The 20,901-nt window shown below is 42.5% G+C and overlaps 1 protein-coding gene across 1 annotated transcript; it reads left to right on the plus strand.

Moving 5' to 3' along the window:
* The first annotated feature begins 9,521 nt into the window (after window positions 1-9,521).
* LOC306785627 (DNA primase large subunit-like) lies at window positions 9,522-11,082 on the plus strand. Its single transcript, XM_079280071.1, has 2 exons — window positions 9,522-9,591; window positions 10,670-11,082. The coding sequence occupies exons 1-2, from the start codon at window positions 9,544-9,546 to the stop codon at window positions 10,895-10,897; spliced, it is 276 nt and encodes a 91-aa protein (XP_079136197.1). The 5' UTR covers window positions 9,522-9,543; the 3' UTR covers window positions 10,898-11,082.
* Window positions 11,083-20,901: the final 9,819 nt, after the last annotated feature.

Consider the following 20,901-nt stretch of genomic DNA (forward strand, 5'->3'; position numbering starts at 1 on the left):
AACTGTTGCACACGATCTCTGTACGTAGAGAAGAAGTTCACTGTGAAGAGTGTGTCGCATGAGTCCCGATAGGAAGTCTGAAGGGAGTTCTGGTTTGGAACAACCTGGACAGAAGATGGTGTGACGGTTTGCAGAGGTCTGGCACTTTAAAGTTTATGAATACACTTTACTCGTGTTTGCTTTTTGAGAGATCATGTAACTTTTTTTCCCAGCTATTAAATCAGTGACTCGCATAGTTTGACTGTAACCTAGTTAGTTGTCTCTCAACTAAAAGGTCAGGCCCCCTCCAATAATGCTGAGATGGGCAAAGAAGTGAGAACACAAACACCTGGAATGTGTTTCCATTTCTGTCTTTCTTTAGCCACATTGGATAATGTTGTCTTTGGGCCTGGGACAGTTAGTTTCATGAAATGGGAAATATTTTATAACGAGTAACTATAGCTGTCAAATAGATCCAGAGGAAGAACATGTTCAACACTTCCTTCTGGGATGCGTTTTAGTCGTATACGGTAGTTTCAAATGAAGATACTCTAATAAAATACCTTTTTTAAGTGAGGTAGGAGTAGATACTGCTACGGTGTATTTGGGAGCTCCTTTTCTATTGAAAACACACTGTTCATGTTGTATCAAAGTGCTCTGCAGGATAAGGGTCAAAAGCAATTAAAATGGAAAGAATATCCATAATTCAGCTATCTGGAGTGTGACGACACCTGTACAGCAGGTTCTCTCTAATCGTTCTATATTTCATTGAGGAAAACAGTCAGAAGTGACGTGATGTACGACCGTGTCTCTTTTCACCCCAACCTTGTGCCTCTCGCGCTCTGTAAGAAATTTGAGTAAAAAACTGTAGTTAGTAGATATAATAAAAGTGTTTAATAATTCATAATTAATAATTCATAGTTAGTCATAATCATAAGGGTTTCGAGAATGCATAATTAAGATAAACATAAGCATAAACATAAACATGCAGAAGCATGAAACTTCTGCCAAGTGCAGAAGTATAACTTTTATTTTGAAGGATTGTTATAGAAGGGTTTAAAACGTAACTGACAGTCATTGAATGTGATGATGAACTCAGAGCCAGACAGTAGAATACACTCCTGGAAGTTAGCCAATAGGAATCGGGATAAACGGAGGAGGAGGTGTTTCGAACAAATGTGGGAGGTTTATTTTGAAGACTTTTTCCTCGCTCTCGCTCTCACCTGGAGGCTCCCGGACGACAGATGTGTTTTCACCGGAGGAGCCGAGCGAGGTTTTTTGCAAATGGGGTTTTATTGTTTTAATATGTCATAGGAGTGTACACTCCAATGTATAACTGTAATCGTGCTTACATCAGTGGAATTAAATTCCTTATAATTGTAAATCAGTTTCGGTAATGTTTTTAGCGCCGTGTGACTGAAAAGCTATCATTCCACGTGTGCTAGCCTGCTCCATTTTCATTGTGAGGAGATTTTAGCCTCAACAAATTTGGCACCCCAGATGGGACAGTCTTGCCGGCCTCGCTGTGTGTGCTGACGGCGGCATTAGTCAAGCAGACAATCCTGGGCCCACAATATCGGTGGGCAGAGCCGTTTCATGAAATCTGTGAGTTAGTTTCTAGGAATCTTAGAGGTATTTCTGCTTGGCTAAGCGCTGCTAACGGCTAACGCTACGTTGCCGGTGGGTACGTTCCAACGAGGGAGGCCATGTTCCACTGAGGTAAGTACGATTTGCTGTCTGAAGTATGATGAACTTAAGGGATTAGTCAAGAGTATAAGGATCCTAAGAATTAATTAAAGACGGACAGCGCTGTGTAAGTAATTAAATCATCACATTGGTACCAAGCAGTTGATTAGCTAGAGCGGGCTAGCTTTGCATCGCTCTGAGATCCTCCGGCTCTGGGGTGCATGGCTGGGTTTGTGCTGACAACTGTTCAAAAGCAGGTATGTAACTTGGCGGACTGAGATTTCGTGGCATTCCGGCTTTGGCTTGCAACCCTTTGCGGGTCTCGTGCATGAATTTTCGGGTCTTGAAAGCGTACGCTGTGTAGAGAGCTAGGCTAGCGGGAGTTAGCTTCTGAGGCTGTGACTTCAGGAAAGACACACTCGCTTGTTTTGGCTGTGAATGTATAATTAGAGGGCCGTGTGGATGATTCGGAAGACGTAGAATAAAGACTTTTGGCGGTACTAGGCGGACTGGGTGAGTGGTTTTGGCGTTGGCAGTGAATAACTCGCGTTTCATATACGTAACAGTGAACCCGGGTCTGGAGAAGCTAAAAGCCTGTTAACGGAGGTTTAAGGGAAAAAAACCGGACGATAAGTCCGATAATACGTGTGACTAGTCTGTGTTTTAGCAGCGTGGAAATACGTTTGAAATAATGACTAAATAAGTCCAATAATACGTGTGACTAGTCTGTGTTTTAGCAGCGTGGAAATACGTTTAAAATGATTGATATTGCATGACCGCGCTGTGGGGAGCTAACGCTAGCTACGTGTAGCTCCGGCGTTGCGGCACTCTGTATGTAAAATAAGTGCTTATAAAATAAAATAACGGCTGGATTGAGAGAGGAGACAGAAGGCGTATGAGTGGAATTAAAGTGTGGGATTTTGGTGATACTTGTGTGTGCGTACGCTGTATTAGAAGCTCCGTTTTTTTCGTTAGCATTGCGGTTAGCATATCTGTACAAAAAAGCCGGTTTCATGACAACTTCCGGTTTGGCGCAGAACAACTTCCGGTTCGGCGCAGACGGCAAGGCAAGTTTATTTATATAGCACATTTCAAAGTGCTTCACATAAAACCATTAAAAGCATCAGAACATAAGGCAAAAGAAAAGGAGATTTAAAAACAATTAAACAGAAGAAGGACTAACTGCAGGTAACCGTAAAGAAGTGTTTAGAATCTGAATTTTCAGAGATTCATTGTCTAAGAGCTGTGAGCTCATATCCTGACCTTAGTTTTAATTAAGCATTATAACTTTAGTCGTTGACTTTGGTTTTAGTTCAGCATTTTAACAAAGATTAATGGTTTCAGTTGTGTTTCTTCAATTCTTGAACTTAATTGTGACTCAGTATTGTGCAGACCAGAGTGTAAGTGCAGTTCAACAGTTTGACTTACATTGGTATTTCTGATTGAATATCTTTGAACACAGTTATTGATTTTTAAAGTTGAATTTAATATTTAATTGATTAATTATTCATTGTTTTTTAATTTCATTTTACTTCCAATTTTAAACCTTTCGAATTCTGATTTGGAACTGGATTGTGATTGTGATTCTGATTTAGATGTTGAGTTTGATTTCGGAATTCCAGCTTCAATTTTGGATTCGAGATTCCTTCACATATCCAGTATTGACTAATTTTGGTACATTTACTATTTTACATAGTTCCTAAGAATCAATTTTGACACGGACGGCGCAACATATTTGAGAGATCGTTGACCTCTCTTACACTACAGACGTATGCTAACATTTACTGCTGAACTTTTGGCAGTTCTGTGTTTGTTTCAGTCAAGGTGCGTGGCTGAGTGGGTCCAGATCTGGGAAGTGGAGCAGCGGATCCCAGTTTTGGAGTCAGCGGCCACACGCCATACAGCACAGAGGGTGAGTTGACTTTGATTCATGTGATGACAAGCGTGCACATTTAATACACACATTTGAATACTCCTAGGCTGCATAATGTTTACATTAAAGAAGCAGAGTAAGGAAGTAGGAGCACTGGTGGGAGGACTGAAATGTGAAGTAAGAGAAGTAGAATGCATCAGAAAAGATTTGCAACAGCAGATAGAGGAAAGACGAGCAGAAAGTAAAGAAGACGAGGATATAAAGAGCATGCAGCGGCGGCTGCTGAAACTTCAAATAGCGGCGGCTGACAGAGAAATAAGTAGAAAACATCTGGCCAAGAAACAGATGGCCGTAGCCAAGGCTCAGGCCTCACAACAGCCCCAATATCCAGCTGCACCCCCGACCTCATACCAACCTCCACCACATTATAGAGGCAGAGGACGTGCACGAGCATCTAACAGAGGGAGAGGTAACTACAGAGGAGGTTATGAAAGACCTGTAGGTAGAGGGAAGTGCTACGTATGTGGGAGAGAGGGTCATTGGGTAAGAGATTGCCCACATAAAAGGAGAGGAAGACAGATCAGTGCAGCACCACAACATGCTCCGTTCCCACCACAACATCAGCAGCACCTACGACCAGGTCCAGCTGGACCTCCTCCCATGAGACATCAACAGATGCCCATGCTGTCACCAGGACCATGGGGAGGTTCAGGGTATAGCCAAGATACATAGATGGTTGCCATGTGATCCCTTACAGCAGAGATATCGAGGTGAAGGGGAGATATGGTAAGGTGTCAAACATTTTTTGTAGATCCACATTTAGAATAGTTTTCAGTAAAGGTGCGACTCACAATTTTTGAGATTTAATGACGTCATGATAAACCACAACTAGACTTGCTAACTCTAGAAATTGAGAAATATACGGGAGCTCTAACTAACATGAGCCGAGTGTTGTTTTCTCAGGTGACAAACGCAGAAGCAGCAGCTGACGAAAGGAAGCAGGCTGATGTGTCACCAGGCAGTCTGGTGTGGATAAAAGTCCACAAACGCAGGTGGAGTGAACCAAGGTGAAAGGTGAACTGGAGCTACTTGACACCACCTCACTCACTGTGCAGCAGCGAAGGTAACAAGTGTGACACTCGCAGAGACAGGAGTGAACATCAGACAGGAAAATTTGAAGCCAAAGACACCTCAAAAGAGGGGTTAGACAGTACTGAAGATGACGTTTTCCCCACAGTTTAAGCGAGGGCGTCCTGTAGGAGACTCTAGGGTCAGTGGGTTATGGAAGTCTGAAATTATTTTATTCCTGAGTTCAGTAGCTTCCCTCTTAGTATGTGGAATTAACCACAGACAGGAACCAGAACACATGCATGACTACATCAGGATTCGACATTTAGCCTCAGTAGCTAATCAAACCGATCTTAGACCACGTAGAGAGGCTTATCTGACGACACTCACCTATGAAAATGTAACTCTCACTCTTACGTTCAAAGAAGGTACAACATCAACGGTCCAGTTCGACTTCTGTGAAGTCGTTTCCGGTCCCAGGTATGAACACATCTACGGGTGGATGTCCAAAACCTTGTGCATCATAACTGACGAGTGTGGGCCTGCCACACATAAGTATGGGAAGCTGTTATCATATTATGCCTGTGATGTGTACAAAGGGGGTGGGTAGATGTAATCCTTTAAGACTTACCTAAATTGACTGACTGAGGACTTTACGTAATACAGGGAAAGGCTACTGATAGTCCTGCCCCACAAGGGCTCATTAGGATTATTGTTAAGCCTGTAAAAAGACCAGGTTCGACATACGACTGACGCAGAGAATGAGGTAAGGGGTGGAAACCGGAATGGCAGATGGGAATTTATGGTGGGTACAATAGACGGCTTCAAGTCAGTAGTACAGATTGTATTGGGTGTTCAGGACCTAGCAACACCAGTTCCTTCAAGATTCAGACTCCTAAGTCCTGAATTAGTTGTATTTTAACTCTGTTTACTGATGACACTTTGCCCCTCCAACACACTTGTCAGAGGCTGCACTGGCATTACCCACCTGTAGAATATAATACCCCACCTCTGTTCAAGGTTTCAGAGGGTCCATTTGATTGTATAGCCTCAGATACAGCTATGGGGCCCAATGTAGGTAGTATTATTGAAGCAAATTGTAGCAACAGTCACAACGCTAGCAACTATCTATATAACAGTGTGTTAAGACAGACAGCACCCAGAGCTGATTTATGGTGATGGTGTGGAGGAAGAACCATACATCCAATCCTGCCTAAAGATTGGACAGGTGCGTTGGTGCAACTTATATTGTCATTCTATATCTTGCCTGTCACTGATGCAACTTATGGAGAACTCATCTCTCCACGCCCACATGCTAACAGAAGATCCAAAAGAGATGCCGGCGGCCCGAAGGGAGCTTTTGATGACCAAGTGTACATAAGATGTCATAAGACTGCCAAGGGGGGTGTCTAATGACTTTCAAGCCAGAAATCAAATAGCAGCAGATTTAGAATCTGTTTTCTCTCAGAGGGTGATGATTAATAAAAATGTCGATTGGATCAACTACATTTACTATAACCAACAGCGTTTAGTAAACTTCACCAGTGACGCCATATCAGGACTGCATGCACAGCTGGCGAAGACTAGTTTTATGACCTTGCAGAACAGAATGGCATTAGATATGATTTAGCAGAGAAAGGTGGCGTGTGCCAGATGTTTGGGTCTGCGTGCTGTACTTTCATTCCAAATAACACAGCTCCTGATGGATCGGTGACCAGGGCTCTGGAGGGACTGACAGCACTCAGCCAAGAGCTAGCAGACAACTCTGGTGTCACGAATCCATTCACCGACTGGTTGGGAAGTATGCTTAGCCAGTGAAAACATACATTTTTGGCAATCGTAATTATTCTGTGTGCTGTCATCATAAGCCTCCGAGTTGTCTGTGGATGGGGGTTCCCGTGCATCCGTGGACCTCTACAGGGGTTTATTGTTTCACCGATGAGCCAGACACCAGTCCAGGCAACCAGTTATGTGACGAGGATGAGGACGAATTGGAGCTTCTGATGGCCACAGTCTAGATGAGGCCACCAGAGGGACTTCACGAGCGGTTCCTGACCATCCTCTCGGAGATCCTGAAGGACCTGATAGAGGCCCAGATGGACTTCTAACACATCCGGTGAGATATTGGAAATTTGGGAAATAGACTGATTGTTCTGGATGAGTAATTTGAGATTTTATCTTTGTTTAATGGGTTATAATGGGATTTTAGGGTGTAAAGATTAAGAAATGTAATTTTGACAGGTGTAAAAGAACAGTCAAGGCTTCTCAGTATGTGTTCTCTAGCCTACAGGCTGTATCCTGATCCTGCCAGCCCCAAGACATGGAAGGCAGTGATTTTCAACGCAGTCGATCTTTTCCTTTGTTACGGATTCTATCTTTCCCTTTTTAAATTTTCCTTTTTGTCTTCCTTTTACGGACTCAATTTTTCCCTTTTTTACGGATTAAATTTTCCTTTTTCATCTTCCTTCTACGGACTCAATTTTGAAACGAACTGAACAGAAATACTTGAAATGATATCTGTGTGCATGAATTGTTTGCCTCTGTTTAGATAGATAGGAAGCCTCTCCCTGGATTGAGTAGGGGGGAGGTCTCCAGGGACATTCGAAAAACTAACTACATTCGAGTAGCTAACTCACAGTGAACTGTGAGTGAGGGGGGAATTGTAAGAAATTTGAGTAAAAAACTGTAGTTAGTAGATATAATAAAAGTGTTTAATAATTCATAATTAATAATTCATAGTTAGTCATAATCATAAGGGTTTCGAGAATGCATAATTAAGATAAACATAAGCATAAACATAAACATGCAGAAGCATGAAACTTCTGCCAAGTGCAGAAGTATAACTTTTATTTTGAAGGATTGTTATAGAAGGGTTTAAAACGTAACTGACAGTCATTGAATGTGATGATGAACTCAGAGCCAGACAGTAGAATACACTCCTGGAAGTTAGCCAATAGGAATCGGGATAAACGGAGGAGGAGGTGTTTCGAACAAATGTGGGAGGTTTATTTTGAAGACTTTTTCCTCGCTCTCGCTCTCACCTGGAGGCTCCCGGACGACAGATGTGTTTTCACCGGAGGAGCCGAGCGAGGTTTTTTGCAAATGGGGTTTTATTGTTTTAATATGTCATAGGAGTGTACACTCCAATGTATAACTGTAATCGTGCTTACATCAGTGGAATTAAATTCCTTATAATTGTAAATCAGTTTCGGTAATGTTTTTAGCGCCGTGTGACTGAAAAGCTATCATTCCACGTGTGCTAGCCTGCTCCATTTTCATTGTGAGGAGATTTTAGCCTCAACACTCTCATCCCCACTAATGCCTCCTGTCTCCTTTCCTCGCTCTCTTCCTCTCTAGTTTGACAAAGCATATGCCTACAGCGTGCGCCACATGTTTGGCAAAGAAGGCAAGCGAACAGACTACACCCCCTACAGTTGCATGAAGGTGATTTTATCAAACCCACCCAGCCAAGGCGACCATCATGGTGAGTTGATGACTGTCGGAAGACGCCATTACCCGTGTGATGAGCCACTCAGCCGCCATTATCAGGCTTTTTACTTCAAGTGCTTTGCCTGGAAACTGACACAACTGATAGTGGAGATTGCATGTGAGGCTCTAAATGCTGGTATTTTTAATGACGGACTATTTCAGCCCCCCCCCCCCCCCCCCCCATCAGTGAAACAAGTAATGTGCCATGTTAACTGTGAATCTATGTGTTGATGCATTGTAATACATTTGAACTTTGTGTTTCTAGGCTGTCCTTTCCGTCACACTGACCCAGAACTGCTGAAGCAGAAGCTTCAGGCCTACAAAGTGTCTCCCAGTGGGATCAGTCAGGTGGGTGCCGTCCTGTCTAGGCTGGGCCTCAGACGACCCTCTAGCCTCCGCTATCTGCTTCTAACGGGGGACATTTCTCCTCTTATCGCATGGATGTTCATAAAATAATGTTTATCTTAAAGCATTTATTAGTTTCTGATAGATCTCCATACATTAGAGGTTTATTTCTGCATGAGCTGCCATGTAAAGGCTGTTCTAGAATGATCTAGTGTGGATGTTCGGCATGCTGTTTCTCTAATCCCCTAAGAACCTTCCAGTCCAGGATAAACCCCGCTAATTGGAGAGGAAGTGCTAAGTGAAGGGAGGTACCACACCAGTGAGTAAAAATATCACACTGGTGTGGTACTTTTGTCCTTTTGCATGAGAGGAAAAATAACTCCAATCACAACACTGCTGGTGTTTACTCGTTTTAACGTGTGTTTTGTGTGCATCTTTTGCTAAATGTTCCTGGAATTCCAGTGAACAAAATAATAAAAAACTGCATCATTTTGGCACAAAGTAAGAAGTGCTCATCACTGATCTAAAACCAGCCCCGGTGATGAGCGTGCTTGTAGCAGTATCACGCTGCAGGCAGCCTTCAGGGATATAGGGAATAATGAAAGAATGAAACAGCCAAAACCAGGCAGGTTCCACAGAGTCTCTCTCGCGTTCGCGCTCTTTTTTTCTTTTTTTTTAACTGTGTGCTGGAGACCTTTGGATTGATATTTTAGCAGGTGAGTTACCCTGAATATGCCGTCGCCAACACTCCAGTGCTTTTAGTGTAGTACCAGATTGTGAGAGGTCTTATGTGAAGCAGCCACGGCCCGGGCTTCAACATATCTGCGCACATCATCTCTTTTCAGCTTTGCAGAGCTTAAGAAAACCAGAAAGTAAAAAAAATATGAATCAGGGCATTAATATTTAAAGTAGCCCAAATAAGCCTGTGATCTGTTTTCTCTGCGTTTGCAAAGATCTCGTGACATCATCGTGTGTAAATGTACTGTGTCTGTATCTACGGTTTAACAGTTTAGGGAAAGAACATAGTCCCATATAAGCCAGTTTCTTCATTCTTTCTACCGTCTACCTTTTTTTTGTCTCAGATCCTGGAGCTGGTTAAAGGGATGCACTTTCAGCTGGCGTGCCAGAAGTACTTTGAGCTGACTCACAACGTAAGTGCAGATTTAATTAGAAGCCGGGTGTAACTGGGGCTACCTTTTGTCAGAGACGGGGGTTTGGTCCTCAGGAGAGACCCAGAACTGTCATCACCTCCATCATCAGCTGGCTGTCATAGCCACTTAATTTTCACAGGTTTATTATAGCGTTTAGATCTTTTTAGGCCCCCATGGACACTTGTTTAATTTAATCTGTTTTAGTTTGGATGCTTGAGTCATCATCCCTTTCAGTCACACTCAAGCGCCTCATTTTTAGAGAAGCAGCGATTGAAAGAAGGAACCACGGTCTGAAACTCAAAGCATTCTTACTTGTGACTTTAAATGCAAGACATGTTTCAGATGTTGGGTTGTTTCCTATAAATTCACATTCAAACACACCCATTCACCTGGAACGCCATTGTGTAAACTACTGCGACTCTGCTGAACATTTTACAAGATCAACTTCAAAAACTACAAACTGTCTAATACACTATGATGGATGGATGTATGTATGTATGATATTTAAGTACAAGTTTATATGTGTATTGATCAACAACCCTTTAGGCCCAATGCAGATACATTATAATATTTTTCTAGGGAGTAGTAAAACTCCTCCATAATTGCCATTAAAACACATCACAACTATTTTTAGAAAATGATTTTCTTCACTCTAATTGTTCAACAATTAATTTAAAACATTGACTCTCAGTTCATGGTTTTTAAAACATCAATCACAATTGGCCAGTTGTTTTACAAATGGTGTAAAATGTCCCAGGAAGAGCATTTGAGAGAGCTTGAGCGTGTTGATGGATTCATAGGTTTTTACTCCTCATGAGTGATTTTGACATTCTACATCCTGAAAGAGCTTTTCGTCTTTTCACTCAATTAGAACGCTAATTTGGCCATGAAAGCCTGCTGTCCTCATCATTGTTAATAAATTCCACATCGTCTCCAATGAAGCAGATGTTACACGACCATCTCATAGCAGATGAGATAACATTGATTCAATCAATCAACCAATCAATATGCCACCAACCTGCCTCTTGTGACGTCTATTCTCCTTCCTCTCCTGTGTTTTCTTTACTTCCTTGAGCAGATTGAGGAAGCCAATTTCTCGCTCAATCACCCCAACCAGTACTTTATAGAGAGTCAGAAAGCTTTGGGAGGAGGCAAGGACGTCAAGCGAGAGACGGACACTCCTCATAAGTCGCAGGAAAATCCTTCCGCCAAAGGATCCGGTGCCACCGGAGAGTCGGCAGCAAACACCTCGCAGGGTTTGGCTGAGATGACGGAGGAACTGGACTCCTACTTCCAAGATGCCTGATTTTCTTTTTATCTGTTTTTTTTCCTATAAGGACTGGAGGTTAGGTGTGGTACATAATCTAACTTTAGCTGTACATGACATGTTAAGAATTCAAGTTGCATATCGCTCATTTCTCCATATTCTCCACATAGCAGACTTTAAGTTGACCTCGACTGGACCTAATAAAACTTCAACATCAGACCAAAGCAGAGCTTTCTTTCTTCCGTTTATTCCGTTATGTCGGTGACATGGCGTCATTAATGTTTCTGTTGAAGCTCACTGTTAAAAGTTATCTCTGTATTGCCTTCTTTTTTCCCACACTGGGCTGAACTCGGATGGCTTCTATCCAGTCTCAGTGCGCAGTGTTTTGGCAGGAATGTGGTTGTCGGGGGGGGTTGATGACGAGAACAATGTCATTGTATTTGCTGGCAGGAGGATGGATGAATTGTGGCAGGAGGATGGATGCAAATAAACTATTTCCACATTTGTATTATGTCGCCTTGGAATGTTGCCTCATAGTGCACAATGCAGTTTATTCAAAGCATACATGGTCCGCAGATATTTCCTCCTCGAACTTCTGTTTGCAATCATTTGTGAACATTTTTGCACCAGTGTGGCAACATGGGCTGCTCTTTAGGAGGTCTCCACTCTTACTATCTGTTATCTTTAGATCCAATTAGATGCACTGAACATGCAGCCCTGAATTACATGAATACAAATGTGTGAATGAAAACCTTTCTGTAATTTAATGATTGTGCATTTTAAATCAAATTTTTATGTCTGAGGGTTTTGGAGGTAAAAAAAAAAGAGAGAGAAATTGCAGCACTTACGCACATTTGTTCTGCAGGCTTTTGTTAGACTTCATCACGCTTGTAACGGCGGAGCACTAGAGCTGCACACATAAAATGCAGGCATGGAGCTCGACACAGAGGATGTATCCAGTATAATAAGGCAACTCGATAACTGCGCAGTCAGGCTGCTGTCAGCAAGACGTCCATGTTTAATATTCGGTTGTGCATGACTACGTTTGACAAAGCTGGGCGCGTTCTTAGATTGTGGGCAGGCAGTTGACTGGGACAGTGTTTATCTCTGAATGGATTTACAATCATCAGTCATCAACTTGCTCTCTTGTAGTGCGATTTGTTTTCTTCCAGGGCTCATTACATGGGCGAGAGGTGTGCTGGGGGGTGGTGCATTAACAGAAAGGGCAAGGTGCGACATTTGTTCCATCAGCCTGGTATGGAAGCTGACATGCAGGGAGCATCTGTATGCAGAGGCGGGCCCTGTAGCTGGAGTGAAGCTTCGTGAATGTGTTGCAATCTGAAGCTGGTAAATCCTGCAAAACATACCACGCTCAAGTAAAATCTATTCAAATATAAACGAGAAAGCAGAACTTCAGGTCTAATATAGGAACGTACCAACAGGAAGTGTGCATTTGTGATTGCTGCGAACATTAACACACACACACACACACAATGTCACAAACATTTGATCTCTTTAGTAAAATGAAGAATATACTTTGCTTGGACCCACAGCAAACGGGAATACAAGTGGTGGGGCTAACGGACATTTCATGACATGACCATAGCACCACTGCTGTCTTTTTGACAGCACAGGCCTCGGGCCAATGCCTTCAGGATGGGTTCAGTCCGGTTCATCCTCAAGATGGAGACACGGCCTGTCTGCACCTGGAAGGTTGAGTTTAGGCTGTTGGATGCTGGAGGAAGGCAGACAATTACTCCTCCATGCAAATGAATACAGACAGCTGGAATCAACTCAAACTACATCCAGACATTGGAGTAGCCATTAGAACTCTAGCACACTGAGTTTGTGTTGTGGAGACTTTGTTTAACTAGCGTTAGTTGCTTGGTGTTTGAATTGTGTTTGTTTGCACCGCTCCTGTTTAAATGAGTAAACTATGGCTCTAATTACTTGATTAGAAACCGTTTCAAATGAGCGAGGCTTCACTCTGACCGGTTTGTTTGGGAGGTGTCCTGCATGTGATGGTTTAGCTATCCTCCACTCGGCCCTCTTTAATTGCTGCAAAACCTTTCTGACTTCTGTTTCCTTCTTTAGGCAATGTTAATCTTTTGAATCAAATATTCAGGTCTCACTTTTTATTGTCACATCCCACGGCACAGCATATAAAAGGCAGGTTTATGTTTGACGTTGGTCTTATCGGGCTCAATCATACTAATCTTTATCCGAAAGTTTGGCACGCTTCTCCTCACACAGCGTTGCCAACAGCAGCGTGAAAAATACATCAAAACGTGCGGCCCGATCGGGAATAGTGTGCTGTCTATCGCAGTAGAAGTTTAGATTATTAGAACATCTGTTAACTTCTACTATCACAGTAGAAGTTAACAGATGTCCTAATAATAATAACATTAACAGATGTTCAAATAATAATAAAACTTCTACTGTGATAGAAGTTGTATTATTATTAGGACATCTGTTGAGCAAAACAACTTAGTTACATTGCAAAAGTTTGGAAAATGTGGATGAAACATTTAAACCATGAACAAATTTAAAGTTAGTGAAATCAATAGGAGAATGCTTTGGTCACCTGGGAATGTTAAAAAGAAAAGCAAACAACCACAGTAAACCAGTGGGACACATACTCCATGTTGAGGTACTTGTACATTGCTTGTTTTCACATTTGATCTACTTTATACCTCTGCACCGCTGCAGTACACATGCAGTTATTCACCTAATAGGCCGACACATTTACAAGCATACGTGGGTCTCTGCAGCAATGAGCAAATGTGTTTCTATCTTTTTTACTTTACTCATATCAACCTTATAACTGAGCATTGAATGAGTATGTTATAGATAGTTTTATTTACTTCATTGTAATCTCAGCAATACCTTACAGCAGGGGTCACCAACCTTTTTGAAGCCGAGAGCTACTTCAAGGGTACTGAGCAGTACGAATGGCTACTTGTTTGATACAAACTTCCTGAATAACAAAATTGCACAGATCACCTTTTAATAATAATAATATATGTGAAGCGACTGTCTGATCACGTTTATGTTAATTATTCCTCACAATAATTAACAATTATTTCCACAACAATGATGGTAGGAAACAGATATATTTAAACATGCAACATTTATTTGTTAATCTCTTTCAACATTTGAAAGTCAGAGGACTAACATTTTTTAACAAATTGTGAACTCTGTCCCATGTTTATACAAATGATCAGTTATGTAAGATAAAAAAAATCAACTCTCACTTTTTTAAATGAATCCTATCACATTAGTACTACGGTAAATGGTCAAAATGACCTGCAGCCAATAGTAAGGTCAGGGTCAAACGGCCGCTGTTATTGGAACACCACTAGAATAAAAGTGAGGTTACATTTTTGTTTGAGCTAAGGGCACAGGAAAGTATGATATGGTCAACCACGAGAGTTGATGAAGCTCAACCTAATCCAGGTCTTTTATTGCCGACATGACACATACAGGTCCAACACAACCGAGAAGAGAAGTTGACAGAGATTCAGGCCATCAGACTCTTTGCCTGTTGGCGAGCAACATATAGCACACATGCCTGCCGCTGTCCTGATACATCTCTGTGTGGAGGCCAGGTAGCAACGTCACCGCGCCTGAAGAAAGACGCACCTGGATACATGGGTCCACGACGCGAGGAGAACCGAAGGAAACGCAGCCATATGTTAGCGGCTGTCTGTTAGCAGCACTTTACCATTGCGTAGCGTGAGCTGCCTCTACCGTTACACCCAAAGCATGGCCATTTGTAGAAGGTGTATCTTCTTCTTCCCACACTTTATGGAAATGTTCATTACCAAACACAGGAGTCATGCTGTTTCTCTCAGGAAAGGCCCAGTTAGCTCAGCTGCCCTTAAAAGAAGCTCTACAGAAGGTCCAACACAGACATTATTCAATGGTGAGTGAAGCTTCAGCATCTTTTTATTTGACAAGCACTTGCTTTTTTGTGTGCTTGTACAATAATGTATACACTGTCCTGCTTTCCTATGTTTTCTCACTTGAAGTCCATGGTATTTCAGTTGTGGAATGTGAATTGTCACCTTTCCTTATTATCAGGAACTATCGGATTAGTAGTTTGTCTCCATGTTTAATTATAAGGGAGAACCGTATCATGACATTTCTGAGTGAGTGTACTTTCCCTGCATTTGCAATTAGTTTGGACAACATGTCGTGTGTTTTCACATCTCTTTTAAAGAAAGATAAATATTTCGGCTAAAGAGCTGAGAGAAATGATCAGTATTTCGTGCTGTTATTCTGAGATTCAGTACGCTGCTTCCAGTTCTCAATCAATGCCTCCCTCCCTCCCTCCTTTCTGTAGCTCAGCATGGAGTACTTTCAAATATTTAACGCTTGTGAAACGGGGAAGTAGGTTTTTGTGTCACAGAGACTATACACTCACAGCCTTATGCTAAATATATCTGATGTAAAATATGCCGAGTGGGTTTTTCATTCATGTTTGTCGGACAGGGTGAATGGGTAATGTAGATAATACACCTGTTTTTGGAAGAACGTGGCCTGCACAAACCACTGAGTTAGTATATTGCTTAAGTGTTTAAATACTGCAGTGTCTGAATAAATACTTGGTTAGTAATCTGGTCTATTTAGACACTGTAGAATCATGATTTGCCTGTCTTCAATGCCTTTATTTAAATACAATTGTTCACAAGTTAGTGATTGTCCTCTGTTGATAATGCGGTGAAATGAGCCATGTTTGGCTGTCCTGTAGGAACGCGTGTCTCGCTTGTGGCTGTTATTGGTCGGTGAGAACGGCGTCGCGGCCACTTGGAAACAGCCTGTGGCCTCATTCTGGAAAACAATGCAGCGATATGGTGCACTGGAAAAAAAAAGAAGTAAAAACATCCCCCAATCTGGCAGTAAATTCTAAAACTTTTTTTAGATTGGAAAATTCTTTCAAATCCCAGTGAGGCAGCAACGAGATTCAAAGAAGACATTTTAAGCCAGCATGCAACTGGAAAGTCATTATATCTGACCATGGATCTTGGAGGCAGTGCAGAGGACAGGGAAAGGACAGTCCTTTCTTTTTATAAGAGGGCTAATGTTGAGTGGGCTTGCCCCTTGACATGCACACTCAAGGGTAAATTGGTTACACACACAAAACTAAAGATTCTTAGGACTGTTGCTGCTCGATTGTTGGTGGCGGCACTCAAGTACACGATTAAACGACTAAAGCCGTCAATACCACCATGCACAACAATACGCCATCTGAAAAAGTATGAGCACAGATGAATATCAGTACCACTGAAAGTCACTGCTTAACTGTAAACAAATCCAATAGAGAAAGTGTCACTTTCAAAATATAACTGACCTGTGCAGGGCTAGTCTATGCCGCTGGCGATCGGCATGCCCAGGCCTCCCGCCCGACCCACCGCCCGGTCTGCATAGCACCCGACCCCGATGCATGTCCCTGCGGGTGGTGGGTCCACAGGGTGGCTGCTCCATGGTGTTTATTCGGGCTGAGCCTGACCGGGCCCCATGGGCAAAGGCCCGGCCACCAGACGCTCGCCTACGAGCTCCCCTCCTGGGTCTGGCTCCAGGAGGGTGCCCCGGTTTCCCTGGTCCGGGCGATGTGGCTAAAGTCCGTGGGCTAACTATCATAGGGGTCGTTTTGAACCGCTCTTAGTCTGGGCTCTCCCCTGAAACCTGTTTGCTACCAGGGGCTAATGCCCCGGACAACATAGCTCCCAGGATCACTGAGCCACTCAAACTCCTCCACCACGATAAGGTGGCGATTCGCGGAGGAGATTTTTTTTATTTTTAATTTTCTTTTCTTTTATTTCTTTTTTTAATTTTTTAAAAATTTGCCTCAGAGGGTTTTACAATCTGTACACATACGACATCCTCTGTCCCAGAACCCTCGCATCGAAACAGGAAAAACTTCCCCAAAAGCCCCTTTAACGGGGAGAAAAGGGGAAGAAACCTGTGGCTTACTTGGCAAACAGTTAATATTTAGAACAGTTCATGTTTAGAATGAGCTGAAGAATAGACATCTACAAGGAAGTTGGACCTCTGTGAGGGGGAGTGATGCCCATATTAATTACAGGCTCGTCACTTGGTCCAGTTCAGATTTTTTTTTTTTTTAGTAGATTATTAGAACATCTGATAACTTCTACTATCACAGTAGTTATCAGATGTCCCAATAATAATAAAACTTCTACTATCACAGTAGAAGTTTTTAGATTATTAGAACATCTGTTAACTTCTACTATCACAGTAGAAGTTATCAGATGTCCTAATAATAATGCTACTATCACAGTAGACGTTTTTAGATTATTAGAACATCTGATAACTTCTACTATCACAGTAGAAGTTATCAGATGTCCTAATAATAATGCTACTATCACAGTAGACGTTTTTAGATTATTAGAACATCTGTTAACTTCTACTATCACAGTAGAAGTTATCAGATGTCCTAATAATAATGCTACTATCACAGTAGACGTTTTTAGATTATTAGAACATCTGTTAACTTCTACTATCACAGTAGAAGTTAACAGATGTCCTAATAATAATAATATTAACTGTTTGCCAAGTAAGTCCTTACTTACAAAAGTAGAAGTACCCGTGCAGTAAAATGTATGCTGCATGTTTTTCAACCCCGGCATGAGAAGAGTTTGAACCATTTTTTCTTCTTCTTCTGCATGTTGCTGATCTGGCTCTGAAGATCTTCGGTGGCCTGAAGGAGGTACTTCTCCTGCTGCCAAAGAAGACGCTCATTTTGGAACATATCTTCTGACTTTTTCCGGGCTACTTTGAGCCCGTTTGTCTCCGCTCTCTGCTCCTCCAGCTGGGCTTGGGACGCCCGGTTTCTTTTGGACATCTGTGTAGTTTCCTCTTCCAATGTTTGAAGAGTAGCTAGGTTCTTCAGCTGGGCATGATCGAGGTCCCTGCAGGTTTTTTCCAGGTGTGCATTGCGGGATGCCAGTTCCAGACAATTGAGATGCTCAGCTTCTAACTGATCTGCAGTCTTTTTCAGAACTGCCAAGATCTTGCTGGTCTCTGCTCTCTTTTCGTCCATCTGGGCTTTCTGGGCTTCCTGCAATCTCTGCAGTGTCTGCTTAGCCTCCCTCTCCATTCTTCCAGAATCAGCTGTGATCTTCACCTGTGTCTGATAAAGTTCAGAGGCTTTTTTATTCTGGTTTACGAAGGAAGACTTCTCCTTTTGCCACAGATTCTTCAGCTCATTCTCAGCCTTGATTAAAGCGGCCTTGAGCTTACTGTTCTCATCTAACTGTTGATTAATTGTCATCTGATAGCGGGTCTGAAATACCTTCATCTCCTCCTCAGTGGTAGTTTTAGGCTGAACGTGACGCGCAGTCTCCAGCAGGTCCTGTGTTTCTTTCAGAGCTGCTGCGATCCTGTTTGTCTCCGCTCTCTGTTCGTCCATCTGGGCTTGATAGGAAGACTGGGCTTTTTCCAGATTCTGCTTTGCCGCTTCCTGCTCATGTGCTCGATAGGAAGCTATGATATGCATCTGGGAGTGAGCGTATTGACTGCCTTTTATCTGGTGTGCTATGATGTTAACACGTTCATGTTGCCACAGGAGAAGAACGGTCTCCAGCTCCTTCTTGGCCTTGTCAAGATCCTCCTTGAGCTTACTGCTGACATCTAGCTGTTCATCAACTGTAGCCTGACAGACGTTCTTGAATACCTCCATCTCCTCCTCAGTGATAGTTTTAGGCTGAACGTGACGAGCAGTCTCCAGCAGGTCCTGTGTTTCTTTCAGAGCTGCTGCGATCCTGTTCGTCTCTGCTCTCTGTTCGTCCATCTGGGCTTCATTGAGAGCCTGGGCTTTTTCCAGTGTCTGTTTTACTGCTTCCTGCTCTTGTGCTCGAATGGAAGCGATGACCTGCACCTGGGAGTAAAAGTGGTCACAGTTGTTTTGCTGGCGTGCTTTGAGGAAAGACTTCTCCTGTTGCCATTGTAAACGACCATTTTCCAGCTCCTGCTTGGCGTTATCAAGAGCCTCCTTGAGCTTACTGCTGACATTTAACTGTTCATCAACTGTAGCCTGACAGAGGTTCTTGAATACCTCCATCTCCTCCTCGGTGGTTGTTTTATGCTGAACGTGGCGCGCAGTCTGCAGCAGGTCCTGTGTTTCTTTCAGAGCTGCTGCGATCCTGTTTGTCGCCGCGCTCTGTTCGTCCATCTGGGCTTGATAGGAAGACTTCTCCGCTTGCCATTGTCGATGACTATTTTTCAGCTTCATCGTGGAGTTAGCCTGAAAGAATATCTCAGATATCTTCATCTCCTCTTCTGTCTTTTCGTGGACAACATCGAGAAAATGTTGAAGACGGTCTTCATTAATTTCCAGGAGGATTCTGTTCTTAATTTTGGTTTTGGTGATCCTCGCCTCGCTGTCCAACAGTTCACATCTTACTTGTTCCTCCAGGGAACTGATGTAATAATTAGTTGGATGTTCAACCTCTTCAGAAATGACTTCCATTGTTGATTTGGTGTATCTCTGATATACGTTACTCTGTGAGTTCGCCATTGCAATTGTCAAGTGTTTATCAATCTTAATCAATTTGATGTCTGCTCTCAGATGTGAAATGTAGGAAATGTACAGGGACACAAAGCCAAGGGGTACATATAAATCCACGGAATCCATGAGGTCATCAGGACAACATTCTGGAATCCGTGACATCATCATGACAACATTCTGGAATCCGTGACATCATCAGGACACCATTCTGGAGTCCTTGATGGCATCGTTACTATGGATACCAGATTGAATGTTTATCTTTGAATGTATGAATGTAATGATTTCTGATGATACTTAAAATATGGCAAATAAATTAAACGATATGTAACTATATACATATATGTATGTGTATATGTATATGTATATATGTGTATATATATATATATATGTGTATATGTGTATATATATATATGTGTGTATATATATATATATGTGTGTATATATATATATATATATATATGTGTATATATATATATATGTGTATATATATATGTGTATATATATAATAATAATAATAATAACTTTAATTTATATAGCGCCTTTCAGGGAACCCAAGGCCGCTTTACAAGAGTAACAGTTAGACAAAAACAGTTTAGACAAACAGTCAGAAAAACAGAACAAGTGAACTAGGGGCCGAAAGCCTTGGCGAACAGATGGGACTTGAGGGCCCTTTTGAAGGCGTCCAGAGTGGAGATGTTGCGGATCACCGCAGGGAGAGAGTTCCAGAGGGTGGGGGCTGCCACACTGAAAGCTCTGTCCCCGAAGGTTCGCAGTTTGGTGCGGGTGGTGGCAAGCAGGCCAGAGTCTGAAGACTGCAGGTTCCGGGGAGGGGCATGTGGGCAGAGGAGGTCCGATAGGTACTGGGGGGCATGGGCATGGAGGGACTTGTAGGTGAGGAGGAGGATCTTGTATGAGATGCGGGACTTGACCGGGAGCCAGTGGAGGTTGATGAGGGTGGGGGTGATGTGCTGCCAGGGCTTTGTGTGCGTGAGAACCCTGGCGGCAGAGTTTTGTACATACTGGAGCCTGTCCAGGGTTTTGTTGGGTACCCCGAACAGGACACCATTGCAGTAGTCCAAGCGGGAGGTGATAAACGCATGAACCAGGGTTTCAGCAACAGACTCCGAGAGTGACGGTCGGAGTCTGGCAATGTTCCGGAGATGGAAAAAGGCAGTTTTGGTGACGGACTTGATGTGGGACTTGAAGGAAAGGGTGGAGTCCAGGATGACACCCAGGTTGCGGACTTCAGGAGATGGGGAGATGGAGCAGCCGTCATATATGTGTATATATATATATATATGTATATATATATGTGTATATGTGTATATATATATATAGATCTATATAGATCTATATATATATATATATATATATAGTTCTATATATATATATATATACACAGCAAAATTGGTAGTGTTAATTGGTGTTCATTTTCCAGTGTCAAATATTTTGACAACCTGGGTTTTGTGTATCGGCCAATACCGAGTACCGATCTGATACCAGTGTTATTAAT

Source organism: Melanostigma gelatinosum (genome assembly GCF_949748355.1).
Source record: "Melanostigma gelatinosum genome assembly, chromosome: 12".
NCBI classification, from domain to species: Eukaryota; Metazoa; Chordata; class Actinopteri; order Perciformes; family Zoarcidae; genus Melanostigma; species Melanostigma gelatinosum.